This window comes from Nansenia antarctica, assembly GCF_963989245.1.
Source record: "Nansenia antarctica genome assembly, chromosome: 17".
Lineage (NCBI taxonomy): Eukaryota > Metazoa > Chordata > Actinopteri > Argentiniformes > Microstomatidae > Nansenia > Nansenia antarctica.
This window is the reverse complement of record NC_137687.1, coordinates 10,870,093-10,888,843: the sequence shown is the minus strand read 5'-3', so window position 1 is coordinate 10,888,843 and position 18,751 is coordinate 10,870,093. Positions and strand designations below refer to the sequence as shown.

The 18,751-nt window shown below is 40.5% G+C and overlaps 2 protein-coding genes across 6 annotated transcripts in view; one reads left to right on the top strand and one right to left on the bottom strand.

Moving 5' to 3' along the window:
• sec24d (SEC24 homolog D, COPII coat complex component) overlaps nt 1–3,356 on the top strand; it is a 34,083-nt gene extending 30,727 nt beyond the window's left edge. The window contains 2 exon segments of the mRNA XM_080547625.1: nt 477–566; nt 1,932–3,356. Of these exon segments, the coding sequence (XP_080403751.1) occupies nt 477–566; nt 1,932–2,072 (231 nt within the window). The 3' untranslated portion in view covers nt 2,073–3,356.
• A 2,673-nt stretch (nt 3,357–6,029) lies between these two features.
• Nucleotides 6,030–18,751, bottom strand: part of kcnip4a (potassium voltage-gated channel interacting protein 4a) — a gene marked incomplete at both ends in the record, with an annotated part of 155,122 nt that continues 142,400 nt past the window's right edge. For all 5 annotated transcript variants that reach the window (XM_080547233.1, XM_080547236.1, XM_080547235.1 and 2 more), the window contains 6 exons: nt 6,030–6,077; nt 6,191–6,253; nt 6,865–6,969; nt 7,361–7,468; nt 9,539–9,609; nt 10,833–10,902. In XM_080547233.1, coding sequence (XP_080403359.1) covers nt 6,030–6,077; nt 6,191–6,253; nt 6,865–6,969; nt 7,361–7,468; nt 9,539–9,609; nt 10,833–10,902 — 465 coding nt within the window. The remainder of the gene's footprint in view (nt 6,078–6,190; nt 6,254–6,864; nt 6,970–7,360; nt 7,469–9,538; nt 9,610–10,832; nt 10,903–18,751) is intronic.

Here is an 18,751-nt window from a genome sequence, read left to right as displayed (position 1 = left end):
TAATAACAATAATAATCATAATAATAATGATGATAACAATAATAATAACAACAACAATAATAATAATAATAATAATAATAATAACAATAATAATGACGATAACAATAATAATAACAATAATAACTTTTAAAATGTGTATATGGTGCCTTTCTCAAAGTCCCAAAGACGCTTTACAGATTTTACAGACAGAAAGAACAGAAAAAAAGAAAAAGAAAACTAAAAGACAGTGACAAAACTAGACTAGGGGCCAAAGGCCTTGGTGAACAGAGAAGTTTTGAGGGCTGATTTGAAGGTGTCCAGGGTAGGGGGCGTTGCGGATCACTGTGGGAAGAATGTAATGTTGTTTTGTGTTCAAGGTTTTAGGACCCTTTGAAATGTTTAAAAACAATTAAAAAGTAGCGCTTATAAAGTGCTGATTTGTTTATCCATTAAAGGTTACATGTTATATGTAATTCTCTGTTCATTTTGTTTCCCAGATTTCACTACCAGAGCTGGATAACCCTCACTCTAAGAAGATACGTTCCATCATCAGCGCCTTGATTGAACAGAGGCCCAGCTCTATGAAGGTACTGACTGCTTCTGGACTTCCTAATAATAATAATAATAATAATAATAACTTTTATTTGTATAGCACTTTTCATGCAAATGTTGCAGCTCAAAGTGCTGTAATCATGATATAATTATAATTTAATTATTTAGTCATTTAAAGGCAATATTAAAAAGATGGGTTTTTAGTCTTGACTTGAACATAATTTGCTGAGGTTGCATCCCTAATGTAAACTGGCAGTGCATTCCACAATCTGGGTGCATAAAATGAGAACACAGCCTCACCAAATCTCTTCTTTTGTACATGTGGTAGAAGAAGAAGAGTCAGAAGACCTGAGAGCTCTATTGGGCTGATATGCTAGCAAAAGGGTTTTAATGCATTGTTACACTCCAGTAATACTTTATGGATCTATACACAAATGTCCACTGAATCTGTACACTGCATTTGAAAGGTAACTATATCAGTTTGTCCTATTGGGGGAACCAATTTGTCTCCAATTTAATTAACCACAAGAGGGCATCAAATTCATGTTTTTTAAAAACCCTGTGTTAAACAATATTGCATAAATGACACAGTGAATACAGAGAATTTAAAACAATATAATATAATATAATATTGACATGTTATGTCAAACTATACTGTCCCTGCTTTGGATCATTCTAAGAGTGGAATGAGTGACTTTGACAGGTGTCCTTATTTGGTGCAGGTTCTTTAACAGTAGAAACCTTGGATGTTATTACAGACTGTCCTGAACCTGATAGCAGTGAGACAAAGGCTGTAATATGACGGATAGATCCGGTCCATTGTCTCTATTGGTCAGTTTGCGTTCCAGTCGTGCTGATATCCATGATATAAATGGAATGTTGACACATCTCTTCATATTACTCTGCGTTTGTTTATATTACCGTTAAGCCCAATGCACACGGCGTGCGATTTTGTCGCACCGCAAATTCGATTCCATTGTTTTGAAGGAGACAATGCACACGGCGTGTGATGCGATTTTGTCGCACGACAACATTCGATTCTCCATTCACACCCACTCACTTCGGTGGTGTGAATTAAGATTCGAATGTTGTCGTGCGACAAAATCGCACGCCGTGTGCATTGGCCTTTATCAAAGTTACATTCTTACCGTTGCTTAGCAAACGATAAACAACTGTTGAGCGGATAAATACACTCACAATGAAACATAGTTCCATTAAAATACATTAAATTAAAAGTTTGTCTTGTCTTTCTTTTGCGAAATGTTGATAGATAAATGTGGTAACCGTTGTATAGAAGCGTTATGGAACTCGTGGAAGCCGTGGTATATACTGTATCGTGGCATAGGCTAGCTTCTCGTTCCATAACGCTTAATTACCTCATTGTTGCTGTGTCTCCTCAGCTCCTGGTCGTCAAGCACAAGGACCGCTCTGAGATGCTCTTCCGTCAGAACCTGGTGGAGGACAAGGGTCTCCATGGGGGGGCATCCTACATGGAGTTCCTGTGCTACTGCCACCGTGAAATCAGGCAGCTGCTCACATAACCCCCCCCCCCCCACTGTCCATCACCTCACTGGGGTGGTGGGTCACCTAGAGGACCACACACACCTCTCACAGACTCCAAAGCTGCCTTTCAAAAAAACCTTTATCCCCCTATTATATATATGTACACACACACACACACACACACACACACACACACACATACGCACACAGACGCGCACACGCACTGTCTTTGTCAACATATCAGGATCGATTCCATATTGTACATTGTACTCACTTGTGTATGACTTGGGATATGCACGTCAACAAATACCAGAAGAGTTTTATGTGAATGGTTAACAGTGGTACACATTTAGTGATGATTTGAAATCCTTCCATCACACCTGCAGCATTAGATGGTCATTCCATTCCTTTGAAGACTCGCTAACGAGTTGACTACATTTCATTAAGTGTTTTGGCCCAAAATAGGCCTTCATTTCCTTAAGACTAGCATGTTTGTAACAAACTAATTTCTCATTATTAGGAAAGATATTTGACCACCAAGTCCCAGCACCAAATGATAATTATTCAGCCGCAACAAGGGTTTGAATAAAATGCATCTGGTTGCCGTGACTGACAGTTGGTGCTGTGGCTATTAAATTAATGGCTTACTCCACCATGGTTATTTTTTTGTGATTTTGTGGAGAGAAATTGTTGTTTAAGAGAAAGCCAAATTCAGTGACAAATCACTGACAGAATGGGGTAAAAAAAAAAAAAAAAACTATAAAAAAAACATTAGCAATATTATTTATCCATAAAGATGAGATTATACATTCCAAGTACTCTTATAGTAATTATTTCCAGTTGTATTATCATCTGGTTTATTTTTTATTTGTTATTGCTTTTGTCTCATACATTGAGACTTAATTATATATATGTCTTAATTACACATTATCATGCATTTCAAGAGTCACATATTGTATCGTGTACTCTACGCGTGCCCGCCAAAACCAACGGTTGTGTGTTTGTATAACATCTGGAGTTTTTTAGGTACCAGTTTACCATCTGCCTTACAAAAAGTTGTCTTTATGGTTGTAGCTATAGACCATTATTATATTAACGTGTGAGATATCTTATTGGTCTGTATGCGAACATTTCTCAGGTAATTTGTGTACCTAACAATTGTGGCGCTGAGGTGGAACCAATGGCGTCAGTGGAACTGGAAAGAGGTCTGTGTGAGCTGAATGGATGTGTATGAGTAGGGTGCCTTGAGGTGACGTGCCATTTGCATTTTGATCTAAAGCCTATGAATATTTTGTTTCCGATTAAATTCCTGACTATTTCAAGCCTTTGAAAATATCTGTATTTGTCCTTGCTTTTTTTTTTTTTATATATCGTTGTGCTTTCAATTAATTCAATGGCATGTTGCCAACTTACATTGAGTCCTATGGCATTATTTTGTTAGAACAAATTACATTTCTCTGCACAACAATCAAACATGCATACAAAACATTTGAACACACAGGGGACGTGAACATTCGGAGCTATGTATTGTATCTCTGTTATAAAATGCACTCATTGAATTACACAAAGACATGAATGTACATCTTAAATGCCCAGTGAGCTAACAGCTACCTACACTTGTCCTCCTCTGTGGGTCCTTGCAAACCTAACCCCTATACTGTAAGTCTTCCATCTCACAAACCAAACCTACAGTATGTATGATAGCAAAGTCCTAAGATTGACACACAAACATGCTGCCATTCATCTCCTCAATGGTACACTACCTACTTCACTGTAACCAGTGTTCTTGTGGTGTCTATGCCAAGACTTTAAGTGGGCATGATTGCAGATGGCAGTTGGTAAGATCACTGGGGGAGGAAAATTATAAATAAAGAATTATCTTTATCAAGATAAATGAATGTGTCTTCAAAAACATGAACCATTTAAATACATGTACACCGTTCAAGTTCTCCATTACCTATAAACGATATTGTTTGCATAATGGCTTTAAAATGTTAACTACTAAAAAATGTTTACTCATTCAAGAATGTGATCAGAGCAAAGAAGTGGCTATATGCAGTTCCCACATGAAACTGAACGGTGGCTGTGTCATATACACCGCTTAAACTATGCTGTATGTAATTATACTAACCTGGCTAGACCACTAGTATACACACTGTGAGGTATTAGTCCCTTTAAATGGAACCTTCGACGCTTCATGTAATTAATCCAAGACAAGTGTTTTTTTCTCTGCACATATCCTCAAATATGTTATTCTCATTATATAGTACAGAGGTAAGAAAATAAAGAATAATTTATGTCCTATGCATATGTCAGTCACAGTGCTAACGTTAAAGGTGTCGTTTGATAAGTGCAAACAGAAACACACAGTACAAAAAAACCCTATTAGCAAAACAAGACGGTATAAGTAACATTTGATTCATTTTTAGCAGGCTTTGTTCAATAAATTCCAATTCGCAAGCTCAGATCGAGCGCAATAGAATTAGATCACATAGACATTACCCTCATGCACCTCATGCGACTGTATTCAAAACAGACGGACGTGACAGATGAACAGAAGCGGCTTTTTATGAAGCTTCCTCATCGTCAGTGAACTTGTTGTTCAGGATCTGGTTTGATTCTGGTTTGATACAGATCATCATTGGCTATGTCGGCAAACTGTTGGTGATACAATTAAATGAAATGTTCAAGTTAGATATGCACAAAGATATTTCTCCAGACTTCCTGTTTACTGGCATGGGTTTCAGAATACATTCTGGGAAATGTTTACATTGAGTCCATGTAATTATACCAATGAAGGTAGTAGTAGTAGTTGGTGGATGTGGTTTAAAAGGTGGAAGCACACACACAGCACAGATGCACCAGTCCAGTCGTTTGAGATGAACGAGGATGACAGTTTAGATTGTTTTGGAACTGAGGGCCTCCTGTGTGTTGCAGTGAGATTTGGAGTGAGGGGGCCTATCTGCTACCCAGCATGCCTTGTGCCTGCTCACGTTTTTGGGGCCAATCAGAAGTGCGCTAATCCGAGTCAGCAGGGCCGAACAATTCTTACTTGCTACTGGACACAAAAAAACAAGAGAAAGGAAAAATGGGAGGACAAACACAATTTGACCTCTTTCAACACAAAAGATCACACTGAATGCAGTGTTAACATTTAGCTCAGGCCTTCAGTACCTCATTCTAGCCAGTGCCTCTCGTCAACAACAGTGATAAAACAAACATACGTACTTGGAGACCACAAGGTTCTGCTTAATACTGCACACCTGATTATCCTTTCTACAAAGACACTCATAGAATATATAAATAAAACAAAAACACAAACTTTCATCCTAGTATAAACTGCGAAAATAGTGCTTCAAAACATGAATGGAAACATCAACAGGATACATGACCTCTCTACAGGGAAATATACACATGTACTGTAATAACATTAAATGAAATACATTTAAAGCAGCGTAATCTTGTGACAAGACATCCTCTCATAGTCTTATACTTTGTGGTATGTACAGTGTACCTCTGTTGATATATAGCTCACCCTCTGACTCGACATATCAACTAACTATCCTGGAGTGCATTCTCGTTCTAGTTGGCAAGTAAACATGAACAAAGTGAAAATTCCTAATAGATTTTTGTATCTATAGTATATACAGTTTTAAAAATGGTACAATGTAGTAGGTATATCTGTTATCATTTTACAAGGAGAGCAAACGATGGACTGTAGTGGTCGGAAACCTTGGTGGTGGGATGAACATTCTGGAATTCTGAGTCCACTTTCGTCTTCTTTTTTAATTCAAGAAATAAGATTATCGTCATATCAAATCGAAATGAAAATATGAAGACGTTTTGCACAGATGCAATTCCAGAATGTCTGTACCAGATCGTTTATTTGCTGTGGCCCCCCCCACTGTTCTGGACATTTGTTTCGATGATCAAACACGCAATTGGGCAGTTGAAGTTGAAGGTCTTGTCCAGATGCGCGTACGGTCAGCTGTGAGTTAAATGACATTTTCAAAAAGCTGCATCGATCTCATGATATTCTCATCCTGTTGGACAAAGAACACATGTTTTCATTCACTGAAACCACCATGGCTAACATGAACGGTTGAGATAGAACTGTTGTATGAATCACTGCATTCATCCGGATGGAGGAACTCACATTTTGGCAGCAGTCAATAAACTCGTCTATGGTTACCACTCCATCCTTGTTTTTATCCATCTTCTGTCGGTCGGGAACAGCAGAGGAAACCAGAACAAACATGTCAAATACAGTATGCTGTATGAGAGTGTGTAAACCAGAGTAAACTACACGCAAAGATAAGTTACAGTACGACATGGACCATTTGAATCACTTAACACTAGAACAGCCGTGCCTTTTTATCGATAATTTATCTATAAGAGCCGCCTCTGGGGTCAAATGACCATAGTCTTTACAATGGAAAGCTGCTATTTACACACAACAACCACTAGTTGGCCATCTTATAAATTAGCCTGCCTCCTACACAGAAAAACTGCAAAAAAGCTTTATACTAGCTTATCCTGATGTGATTTTGAAAATGTAAGGATGCTGGGTGGTAGAACGCACATATCTAGGAAAAGTCATGAAAGGAGGGTCCTGAAATTTGATCGAGTGCAAAGATAGAAAACATTTTCTTACTCACAGGGTCAAATGACCACCCACCCATGGCTGTTCTAGTGTTAAAACGTAGGCCTATTCAAGGCTTCCTCGTATCTTCAGTAATGTCTACAGGCATTTAACTAAGATAATTTTGCTTGTTAAGATCATTTTATAATGTTGGTAACATGTAAGGTAACTTCAAACAAAAGACTTACCTGAAAAAATATCTCCACATGTTGTCGAGGCGCCTCGTCTTTGAGTATGGGATATGTGCACTTCCCCATCATGTCGTAAATAGCCTTCATGATGTCTAGCATTTCCTTTAAGTCAACATAAACATAATGGTTTCAATGACATAAACATAATGGTTTGAGCTAAGAAATGCACACGCACAGTGAACACACACATACACAACATGAAAATTGAAAAGGGTTAATGTTGTATAATGCATTTAGTCTGCTAATCTATGTCCGCTAATGTGTAGGCACTGTTTCAGTCTTATTATCTACATACTGTACATGTACATCATGACATGTACTACTCGTGTTATAATCAATAACAGTTTAGTACAGGCATTACCTCTTGACATTACTAGCAACATAATTAATATCTGAATCCATCTGGTGGTCACAGATGTAAATGTCTCCATAGACCAACACACACAGCAAACTGAAACATTCATGGTTGTAAGATGTACAGTAGTGTAGTCACCTCTTTAGTTATATAGCCGTCCTTGTTAATATCATACAGATTAAACGCCCAGTTGAGCTTCTCCTGCACTGTGCCCCGCAGGAGAATAGAGAGGCCCATTACAAAGTCCTGGAATAAAAAAGAACAAGACCCATTAGACTAGATTAGGCCCAACTTGGACCTCTGGGAAATTTGGGGAAAATAATCATGCTCAGTACAGTAGGTATCATAGCTATAAAATCAATATGCTAATATGGTTATATCATAGCGTATTTCACTAAACGAACTTGATTAATTGTCTGAAGGAATCCCACTGCCCAAGCTTTTTTTTATTTTATTGGATAGAGATAGTGAAGGTAGACAGGAAAGTAAGGAGGAGAGGGCATGTCAGCAGGGCATGGGCCGGATTCGAACCCATGCCGACATGGGCATATGTGTGCACTGTAGACCACGGTGCTAGACCACTGGACCACCCCAGGCCACAAGTACATAGATCTTAACTTTGATCTAGATCGAACTGTTTCTTTGGGCTAACTCATCAAATAAAGTACGGTTCTCTTTCAGTTGACTGGGTTGGACCCCTCGCTATGGGACATTCACTGTGTACCTGTTGGCTGAAACACTCTTAAATCATCCCAGTGAAGGAGGCCTGCAGGCCCGAAGCCTTGCCTAGTGACCAGCCTCTAAAGGCTCATTCATAGCAGTCATTTATTCTCCCTCTTCCCCTTCAGAGAACCTAGGTTACACTTGTACCCCCCCCCAGACTGGAGTATTATCAACAAACAAAAACAAAACTTAACAAAGATAGGACTTCAGAAGTCTTACACAATAATACACATGGAATGAAGCTTTCTTGGAAACTCACAACACCATTCCATTTACGTCTCTCAGATGAAATAGGCCTTACAACTCTAGTTGATTATCTCCAATGTTGTCAGTAGTCATTAAAAGTAGCATTTTGTTTTCGATTTGGATAAAAACACTTGTAATATTAGTTCCATTGAACTACTTAGTAAACAGTTCTTGTGTCATGTGTTTATTGCAAACAGCTGAGGAATTGTATATTTTGCCAATAAATCTAATGTGCAATGTGGCTTGAATAATTTGGATTGTGTGCTGTGTGCTCGAAGATCTGTTGGACTCAATTAAAAAAAAGTGTTTTAATAAAGTAATAATTTAAAGTAATAAAGCTTCTAACAACTTCTAAAACCTCAAATGTGATACACTTCTGTACAATGTTCTACATCACCCCACGGGGGAGAAAATATTTGATTTGATTTGATTTGATTACTCTTCCTGGGGTCCACACAGAACATGAACAAGAAACTGTCATAAAAACATATAACAAAGCAGAACGACATTAACATAACATCACAGAACATATTATAACAAAGGAGAAATACATAATCATACATAGCAGCAAATAACACCAAATATCTTTCCAAAAATCTTCCCATCTTTTGCACAAGTGAGTCTGTATGTTTTGTAAAGTTAACCATGAGATAACAAATAAAATGACAGACACTTGAATCACTCATCTTAGAAATGTTTTCCATAAATATACAGTTCAAAGATACATAGTAGTTTCTGAAAGTAGATACCGAGCATACGTGAATAGTGTGAACATCACAGTATGATTTCATTTCAGTCAATTGATGAGTAATTGGTTGAAATGAAGCCTACCAATCCTGTACATACACAGTGATTGTCCAGGATTGGAAGAAACCACAGTAGATTGATGTGCCACCATAAAAGACCAAGGGCCCTATTATTATTATTATTCTTAAGAAGTCGGTCGGCGCGCATGCGCAAACCACGGAGGCGCGCTCGTGTTTCAAAACGTGCATGAAGTCTAGCGCCTAAGAACTTTTCAAACCACTTCTTAGCGCTAGGCGCAAAGTCAGATCACATAATAGCAGGGGCGCCTAGTGCACTTCATTAACATATGAACACTCCCACAATGAGTAATATATGCACGGGAGTCTTACGTCTTATGTGTGGGCGCCTAGTGACACCTGCATAATAGCAGTAGCGCGTATGAAGCGCATAATAAGGGTGGCGGTAGGTCTTAACCTGGCGGTGCGTCTTAATTAAGACTTAAGACGGCAAGTTAAGAAGTGCATAATAGGGCCCCAAAGCAGCTATGAATTATGTCTATGTATGTCACTGATGAATGATCACGAACACACGACGGCTTACCTCAAAACTCACAGATCCATCGTGATCCGTGTCGAACGCGTTGAACAGAAAATGTGCATATGTTGACGCATCTGCAAGAAGAAATTCACATTCAGTCAATCAATTCAATGACTCGATGAAGTCCCAACCTCAATGTACACCAACAAAACAAATGCCTAAACTTTTAGCTTGTTTGTTTGACATGAAAGTCATAAAAAAGAAGAAAGCATGTTTCACACAGAAAACATAGAGTTGAGAGAGAGGGTTTCTTTGTATTTAATTATTGCTTTCCTAGAGGCAGGCTGTTGTAGCTCACCTTCATTCTCTCTCTGTGTAGCAAAGCACCTTCAAACATTGTTGTGTTGTTAGTCTCAGATAGAGCAGTAATCATCACACAGCTATGAAAATATCCTTAGGCTGCATAAATTGGATTATTTATTATTAATGTCGTAATCATTATTTCTTTCTATTATTGTGTGTTTGTTTATGTGTGTGTGTGTGTGTGTGTGTATGCGTGCGTGTGTGTGTGTGTGAGTGTGTGTGTGAGTGTGTGTGTGTGTGTGTGTGTGTGTGTGTGTTTGATGGATGATACGAGTGTGATAAAGTGTTCCGAATGCACTGTGTTAGTCTTGCGTTTCTTTTGTTTCGTTGAATAGTAAAGTTGTCAGGCCAATCGAACACAAGGACACCAACAAGGACACAGAGAATGCATTTGACGCACCAAATGGCATCATGACAATAGGCTACTCCCTCAGTTAGTGTCACACAAATCAAGGCGATTATGAAAGACTCCGCTACTGTACAATAACAAGCAGCATTGCTGCTTATAAAGACAATACGTGACGTTAGAATTATAAGGTTCTATCTCCATTTTTGTCAAAATTGAGTTTTTTTACATCATCTGATCCATTAGGTGTTTTTTAATGCCTGTGTGGTGTTATTTTTAAAATGTTGACATTTTTGAGTTAGTAATTAATAAAATACAAAGGTTCCATCTCACAGAACATAATGGAATGTAAAAACTTTGACGCTCAATATCTCTGAACTGCCCTAAACGGAGATAGAACCTTATCATTCTAAGCTCACGAATACTGTCTGTACTCCACTCTCAGTTGAGAACAGTGGTCCTAAAGAAGTAAATTCAGCAATTCAGCGTTACTGTAGAGGTAGGCAGGTCTGCTCAGTGAGTTATCAACAAAAACAACAACCTTATGAAGGGTTTCTGATGGCCTCGTTTTCCTGGAAACAAAATAGGCCATAGGGGGCCATGGACATGAACATTCTGCCCCACATCACACCACATTCGTCGACTTACCTCCCTGAGGGAAGAACTGGGAGTAGATGTCTTTAAAGGTGTCTTCATTGACCACACCACTGGGGCATTCCTAGACGAAAAAGAGGAGGATAGATATAACATCACATTGATTAAAGGCGTCTCAAGTAGTGTACATTGCTAAAAGCTAGTTGGTTTAATAATAATAATAATAATAATAATAATAATTCATTGTATTTATATAGCACTTTTCCGGGGCTCAAAGACGCTGACAATATGGGAAAAACTGAAAACACAGCAACAGATAACATGAGCACATAGAACACAGAGTTAACAAACAGGCTCAGGGAAGAATTAACACAGCAATGTCCAGGGGGGGAGGGGGTGGCAGGGTTAGGGGAGATGGTTAGGGGTAGGGGAGGTTGTATGCATGGGAGAACAGGTAGGTTTTGAGGTGGGATTTATAAGTGGAGAGTGAGGGTGAGTCTCTGAGTGGTTGAGTGAGAGAGTTCCAGAGGCGGGGTGCAGCTCGTGAAAAGGCACGGTCTCCGAAGCCTTTGAGTTTCGCAGATGGGGCAGTGAGGGGAACAATGGATGAGGATTGGAGGGTACGGGTAGGGCGATGGGGGAGAAGGAGGTCAGTCAGGTAATTTGGTCATTTGTTCACAGAGGCTACTGAAGTATTCAAAGCAAATCCGATACAAGCAAAAAAACCTGAGTCCTCTAACAAGTCAAACCATACTGCAAGAAGTCGGAAAAGCAATCAATGCAACTGCAGAGAAAAGACTTGATTTCATTACAACAATGCAGTTGATTCAGCTTCACATGTGTATGGTTAGCAGATCAATTTAAAAGCCTCTTATTTCACTCAATGACGCCTAGATGCTCCAAGTGATTCTCAGACCGTATTGGATAGATCAATCAGTTCGAATTCTGAATTCCAAGAATAAAGAAAAATGCAAGGCACGCTGTGATGTATTTTTCATCACGGACCAATTCAAATTCATCAATCAGTGCATGGTCAGTCTAAATGTAAGGGACATTTGATATAATATACTTATGCATAGATACATGCATACATGCATATATACAACGCATCAGAAAGCTCATTTTTGTGGTTTATTTTCAGAAAGACAACCAAAGCAAGTAGTTAGAGGGCATAACGTGATGTGTGAAAGCTGGAAGGCAGCCTCTCTCTGAAGAATATGTTTTTCAATATGTGCTTGTTAATAGCATGCATTCACACTAGCCGGGCTATTACATTTTTGGGAGTGCATTTTTCACTACGGGGGGAAATGGCTCACTCTTGCTGATTCTCTCAACCGAGAGGTACATGGAATTGTCTTCCAGGGTTCTCAAAATACTCTAGTAATCGACCATAAGCCAAGGCTGGGATGTCAAAGGAATTCATAGTAGATGACGTAGGGTAGCAAGGCAGGGTGTATGTTATTGAAAACACTGGGTCGACATCAGCACAACAAAAGCCTATGGACCGTACACATAGATCCAAAAAAAGGAAGAATTAGAATTTCTCAATGCAGTGTGAGATGTAACACTCATTATTCTACTGAATGATCGGCATGCCCTCGGTGAGGTGTGTTAGAGTGCTAGGTTAGAACACAAATGTGTTTTTTTAATAATTGCATTTATTTACTTTTCTTTTCTCTTTTCCTTTCAATATTTCACTGTAATCAATGTGGACACCCTGTGGCATTTTCTTTTCATCTGATGAAGAAGATCTGTACATAAGTATACTTTGTTTGGAGCAAGGACTGACCGGGGAGGGGGGAGGTTAATGTTTGTTGTGAACTATGACTGTGCTGTGTTAAAAAAAGAAAGAAAATATTTTGAAAATAAAGCATTTGATATTAAAAAAAGAACACAAATGTGTGCACTGTGAATGTGTTGTTATGGGAAACAGAGCTAGAGCTACAACTTTTTTATTTTCAAAACATTTCCATTTCTGTTATGAAACATATCCCACAAAAGAACCATAACCCCAATGCTAATTATGTTCCCTAAATCGTACATTTTGACAGTAGAATTCTGCGAAACACAATTAAACCACAAAACAATGAGAGGATTTTACGAGTGGAAGCCATTAGGGCATATATGTCAGGGAAAATACACTATCAATCAGTTACATTACATTAGCATGTTTTATGTATCCGAGCAAAACTATCACACATGCATTAGGATTGCCATTATCAAGAATGGATGAGTGTTTCCTAAACATGACCTCATGATATCTGCCCCACAAGTTTGTGTTCTTTGTTTGTTTGTGTATGATGTTTTTCTGTGTGTTATGCCTGAAATGTTGCTGAAAAGAAAAAGTATATAAAAAAAGAAAAGAATGGATGAGTGTGGTGAAAAGTGAGCACGTAGGTCCTATTATCCCTCAAAGACAACATGAAACATACAGTAGAGACACCCTCCTCTGTATGTAAATGTTACCTTTTGCCAATGTGACTTCAAATGAATGATGTCTCCTTTGATTATGAAAGGGACACGAATTGATTGCTTGCTCAAGAAACCATATGGGCTGACTTATATAAATGGAAATGGGCTGACTTATATAGCGCCTTACAACGGCCTCTCATTCACCCATACACACACCAATGCAAGCTACCATGCTAGGCGCCGGCCCGCTCACTGGGAGCAATTTGGGGTTCAGTGTCTTGCCCAAGGACACTTCGACATGTGGCCAGCCGGGGATCGAACACCGATCTGTCAACCTTGCGATCATTAGACGGCGGCTCTACCTCCTGCGCCACAGCCGCCATGGCAAATGGGACTTACCAAACCTCAGCATCTGATAATTACCCCAGTTACTGTATGTGAAAGACACTCACAGTGTACTGTATGTAGGTGAGTTCTGCATGTGTAAACAGTAAACACATATGTAAAATGACACCTGTAGAGGATTCTTAACATTCTGTAAAAACATTCTTAACAAATTCTGTAAAAATGCCTATGGGAACATGTCTGTCCATTTCACCCAGAATGTAGCCTAGCATAACTGTAGTGGCTGTAACTGTGGCCATAGGACTGTTGAAAGTTAATCTCTGTCCTGTTTATGAACACTCTGTCCTGAGTTGAACACTCACTGGAAAACAGGTTCATAAACATTTATGGAACGCTGGACTCCTATCACTGTTGTTGTGTCTATGTTGACACTCTACAAGAGATGTGTTGTGTGTGAGTGGGCACTTCAGTCTACCTTCAGTTGGCTCGGTCCAACTCCAGTTGTGAAAGACCATTTAGGAACCACAGGGTGCCTCAACTTGTTATGTGGCAAATCACATTTCCAGCAGCACAACTGCTGTGACAAGTGGGTGGGTCAGGGAGAGAGAGAAGCTCTATTGATGAACAATTGGCCAATTATGTGAAGGCTATCCAAGGGGACCAGATAATGGCTATTCAATAGACACATACAGAGACTGCTAATTGGGAAACCACTCTCAACAGTGCCTAAGAGAGGTTCTGTATATCGAGAGATATCAGCCCTGTATATGGTGCGTCTTGTGAGTGCTTCATAAATCATCTTCAGAGGATACAGTATTCATGCCCAAGTCATGTTGATTATTCACAGTGACATCATGAAAAAGTGACATCTTACAAAATTTCCGATTTTCTTTTGGCAGTTCAGCTCGACAGCTAAATTGTACACTTGTCAAAGGTGGACAAACTGGTACAGAGAAGGGTAGTGAATTACCCTGGGAACCATGCTGTCCTTCCCCAACCCTCCCCTGATTAGAAACCTCCCCTGATTTATTATGAAAATATAATAATTATACTTCTGCTTACTGCAGAGCTATTAATCATGGAGGAATACACTCATATAGACACCATTTTCAGCCATGCTGTTTAATGCTTTATGATTTTGACTAAATGGTAAATGGACTGACTTATATAGCGCCTTATTCCAAAGCGCTTTACAACGGCCTCTCATTCACACATTCACACATTCACACACCAATGGTGGCAAGCTACCATGCAAGGCGCCGGCCTGCTCATTGGGAGCAATTTGGGGTTCAGTGTCTTGCCCAAGGACACCTCGATCTTGTGATTATTAGACGCCGGCTCTACCTCCTGCACCACAGCCGGACTTCAATAAAAAAAAAAACTGACGAACGTGGACTTATTAACTCTATTGAAACGTTTGAATTTGCATTGATTACTGTGACGCAGCGAAACATTTTGGAGTCGGTCGATATAGTATCCGAGTTACTGCAGAAGAAGGATATGGGCCTTTTCCATGAAAGCAGGCCTACTGGGCACTGTGTGCAATGCCTTATCACAGCTAAGGGATGAGTCTGAAGACATCAAAAGCTCAGCACAGGGACTTGCAGCTTGGTGGGGTCAGTCTAACTGTCAGTTCAGTCAGAAACGCATGCGACGCACAAAGCGACAGTTTGATGAGCTCTGTGAGGACCAGCGCCTTGATCTACATGAATGACCTTTCGTGGGATTTTCCATCACAGCTACAGTGGCTATTGCGGGTGGGCGGGTTGGAACTTTCCCCTACGCCACTGGGCATACAGTACATACGTCATATAGGCATCACTACTCTCTGTTTGGTTTGAGAGAGTTAGAGCGTATAGAATAGAGAAATAACTTCAAAACATATTGTCTTTGTACCTGAACAAATCAAGGTTGCATTCCTTCCTGGAATGTGTGTGTGAGGGGAGGGGAGAAGAGGGGAGAGGAGAGGAGAGGAGAAGAGAGGAGAGGAGAGAGGAGAGAGGAGAGAAGGGGAGAGGAGAGGAGAGGGGAGATGAGAGGAGAGAGTAGAGGAGAGAGGAGATGAGAGGAGAGGAGAGGGGAGGAGAGGAGAGGAGATGAGAGGGGAGGGGAGATGAGATGTTATTTTTCTCATCAACCCCACAGATCTATTGAGGGGAGGGGTGAGAAGAGGAGATGATAGGAGAGGAGAGGAGAGGGGAGAGGAGGGGAGAGGATAGGAGAGGAGAGGAGAGGGGAGAGGAGGGGAGAGGATAGGAGAGGAGAGGAGAAGAGAAGAGAGGGAGAGAAGAGGAGATGAGATGTTATGTTTTGCGTCAACCCCACCGATCTATTGTTCCAGCATCATGAGTTATGCATTATGTTCATGTCTCCTAGAGTTATTAGGAATTACACTCAAAGAATTTACAATGCTTCCTTATTTTACATCTATTGTCTGCTACTCACAAAACGTGTGTGTGTGTGTGTGTGTGTGTGCTGTGGTGGTTCTACACTGGGGTAGGGGGTGCCAGTTGCCCCCCCATGAAAATGGTTTGCCCCGTTGTTGCCCCCCCCAGTGTGGGTGATGAAAAAAAAGAATACATTGGTGTTGAAGGTTGATGATATTTCTCTGATGTTTCCCCGAACCAAACATTTAAAATGATGGTTAAACATTGGGGCTGCCTCCTCCTCCTCCTCCTCCTCCTCCTCCTCCTCCTCCTCCTCCTCCTTTTCAAACATTGCAAACAAACGAACACAGACAGAGAGACAGATAATTCAAGTTAAATTTTTATTTACAAAAAAAACTTTAAAAAAATCTTATAACATTTCGGTACACAATGTTTATCGAAAATAAATTGCCACGCTTCTGTTAGAATGCTGAGTAGACTATACAAACTTTTCAAACATGACTTGATTGATTTTGGCCACATAGAATGAAGTCTTTCAATACCACTCAATATACTACTACATACCTACTGGCCTTGTGATTTTCAAGGGGAGAGGAGAGGAGATGAGAGGAGAGAGTAGAGGAGAGAGGAGATGAGAGGAGAGGAGAGGAGAGGGGAGGAGAGGAGAGGAGATGAGAGGGGAGAGGAGAGGAGAGGAGATGAGAGGGGAGGGGAGATGAGATGTTATGTTTCTCATCAACCCCACAGATCTATTGAGGGGAGAGGTGAGGAGAGGAGATGATAGGAGAGGAGAGGAGAGGGGAGAGGAGGGGAGAGGATAGGATCCTCTCCTCTCTTCTCCTCTCCTCTCCTCTCTCCTCTTCTCCCCTCCCCTCACACACACATTCCAGGAAGGAATGCAACCTTGATTTGTTCAGGTACAAAGACAATATGTTTTGTATGCCATGGTTGACAATCAACATTCCCAGCACAGCTTTGTTGGCTTGGTGCACGTGCCGCAGAGAAGTCGCCTACATGACTCGCAGATGTCACACGTTCTCTTCCCTCGACATCTGGCGACATCTTTACACTTTTTCCTTTTCACAAGTGGGGGACGGGGGTGGGGGAATGCTTTTAGTTCGTCCATTGTCAAATTGAAACGTCTCGTCGTTATTCCGGTCATCTCCTGCCTGAGTGTACTTTAGAATCTGTTGCCACATTTCTGTGAAGTGTGGGGCCTGTCGTGATATTGGCCTGTCGTGCCCTGCCTCTCCGAGCGCCTGGAGGTTGTTCAGTCCAGACTGTTCCGTCTCGACCCTTCTCTTCCAATAGATCCATGGGGTCACCAATGTCAGAATCGCATTGGGGTCACCAATGTCAGAGTCGGATTCAATGACATCGCCTGCTACCTGTGGGACAGAGACAAGAACTATTAGTTGTTGTTTTTTCGTATTAATCATGCACAGAAAATCAATATACGATGCCATTTGATATTAGCACGGGACAACATGTCGACACACACACACACACACACACACACACAACTGACAATGTAATGTATATTAGTTTTACATACTCTGATTTACAGCCTTATTGCTCTACTGCCCCTTTCTGTCATTAAACTATGTTTTGCTTATAGTGTTGTTTATTACACCTACCACACCATCTCTCTCGTCATCTTATATAGTGTTGTTTATTACACCTACCACGTCATCACTCTCATCATCTTCCGATGCCCCGCTGTAAGATTAATCCTCAGGAACATCGTGTTTAACGGCTAAGATTTCCTCCCGGGTCCAAACACGTCTCCTGGACTCTGGGCGAATCATCGCAGCAAAAGAACTGAACTATGCAACTCTGCACAGGCTAATTTACAGGAATCTGTAATACGCAAACATAAATGCTCAAACAGCCTGGATGGAATCGTGCTGGATAGATGAGCAGGCCAATGATATGTTTTCATGTTTTTATTGAACACACCGTGTAAACATTCAGGGTGGGGGGGGTGGAAAAAGTATGTGAACCCCTAGGCTAATGACTTCTCCAAAAGCTAATTGGAGTCAGGAGTCAGCCAGCCTGGAGTCTGTGAGAGAAAATTATTATACTGTATGTAAAAGACATTTTCTACATTTAAGATTCAAACTTTGGATATCTAGGGCAAAGCTATATAAACTGATTTCCTGTTGTAACCACACAATGAAACCAGTTTCTCTACTTGAAGCTTGACATTGGCTAGACAACAGACACATTTAAATGATTACAAAGACCTGATTGCTCTCTTTTCTCCCGAGATGGACCAAGCCATCGAGCAGTTTTGGACTTTTGTGTTTCCCCAGACCCAGTACTCTAAGACCAGACTAAACCAGTTTGTGGCTATTGTGTTCCTTTTTCACCTTTGTGTAACTAGGAGAAAGTGGGGTCCGATTCCCCCTTAACCTTCATCCCCCATCATCTTCCTCAATGTACAAGTCCACACCCATTGCTCATGATTGGTCTAGACCCCACCCGAGGGCGGACCTCTTACCTGAGTGTACCTGAGTGTATATATACAGAGATGTGATGAATGATCTGGACTTTGAGAGGAACTTTGAATCGTTCAGATGCGTCTGACGAACCTTTAAACTTCCTCCTTCTGCAGAAGAATATTAAATATCTTTTCTTATACATCTTGAAACGAAACAGGCTGCCATTATTGAATAATTTGCTCTAACAAGTCCAATCCATAAGACGAGATTGGAGGCGTTGGTTAAAGTTGCCCTGCCCTATAAAAAACACACACCAGTTTTGAGTTTGCTATTCTCAAGAAGCATTGCCTGATGTGAACCATGCCTCGCACAAAAGAGCTCTCAG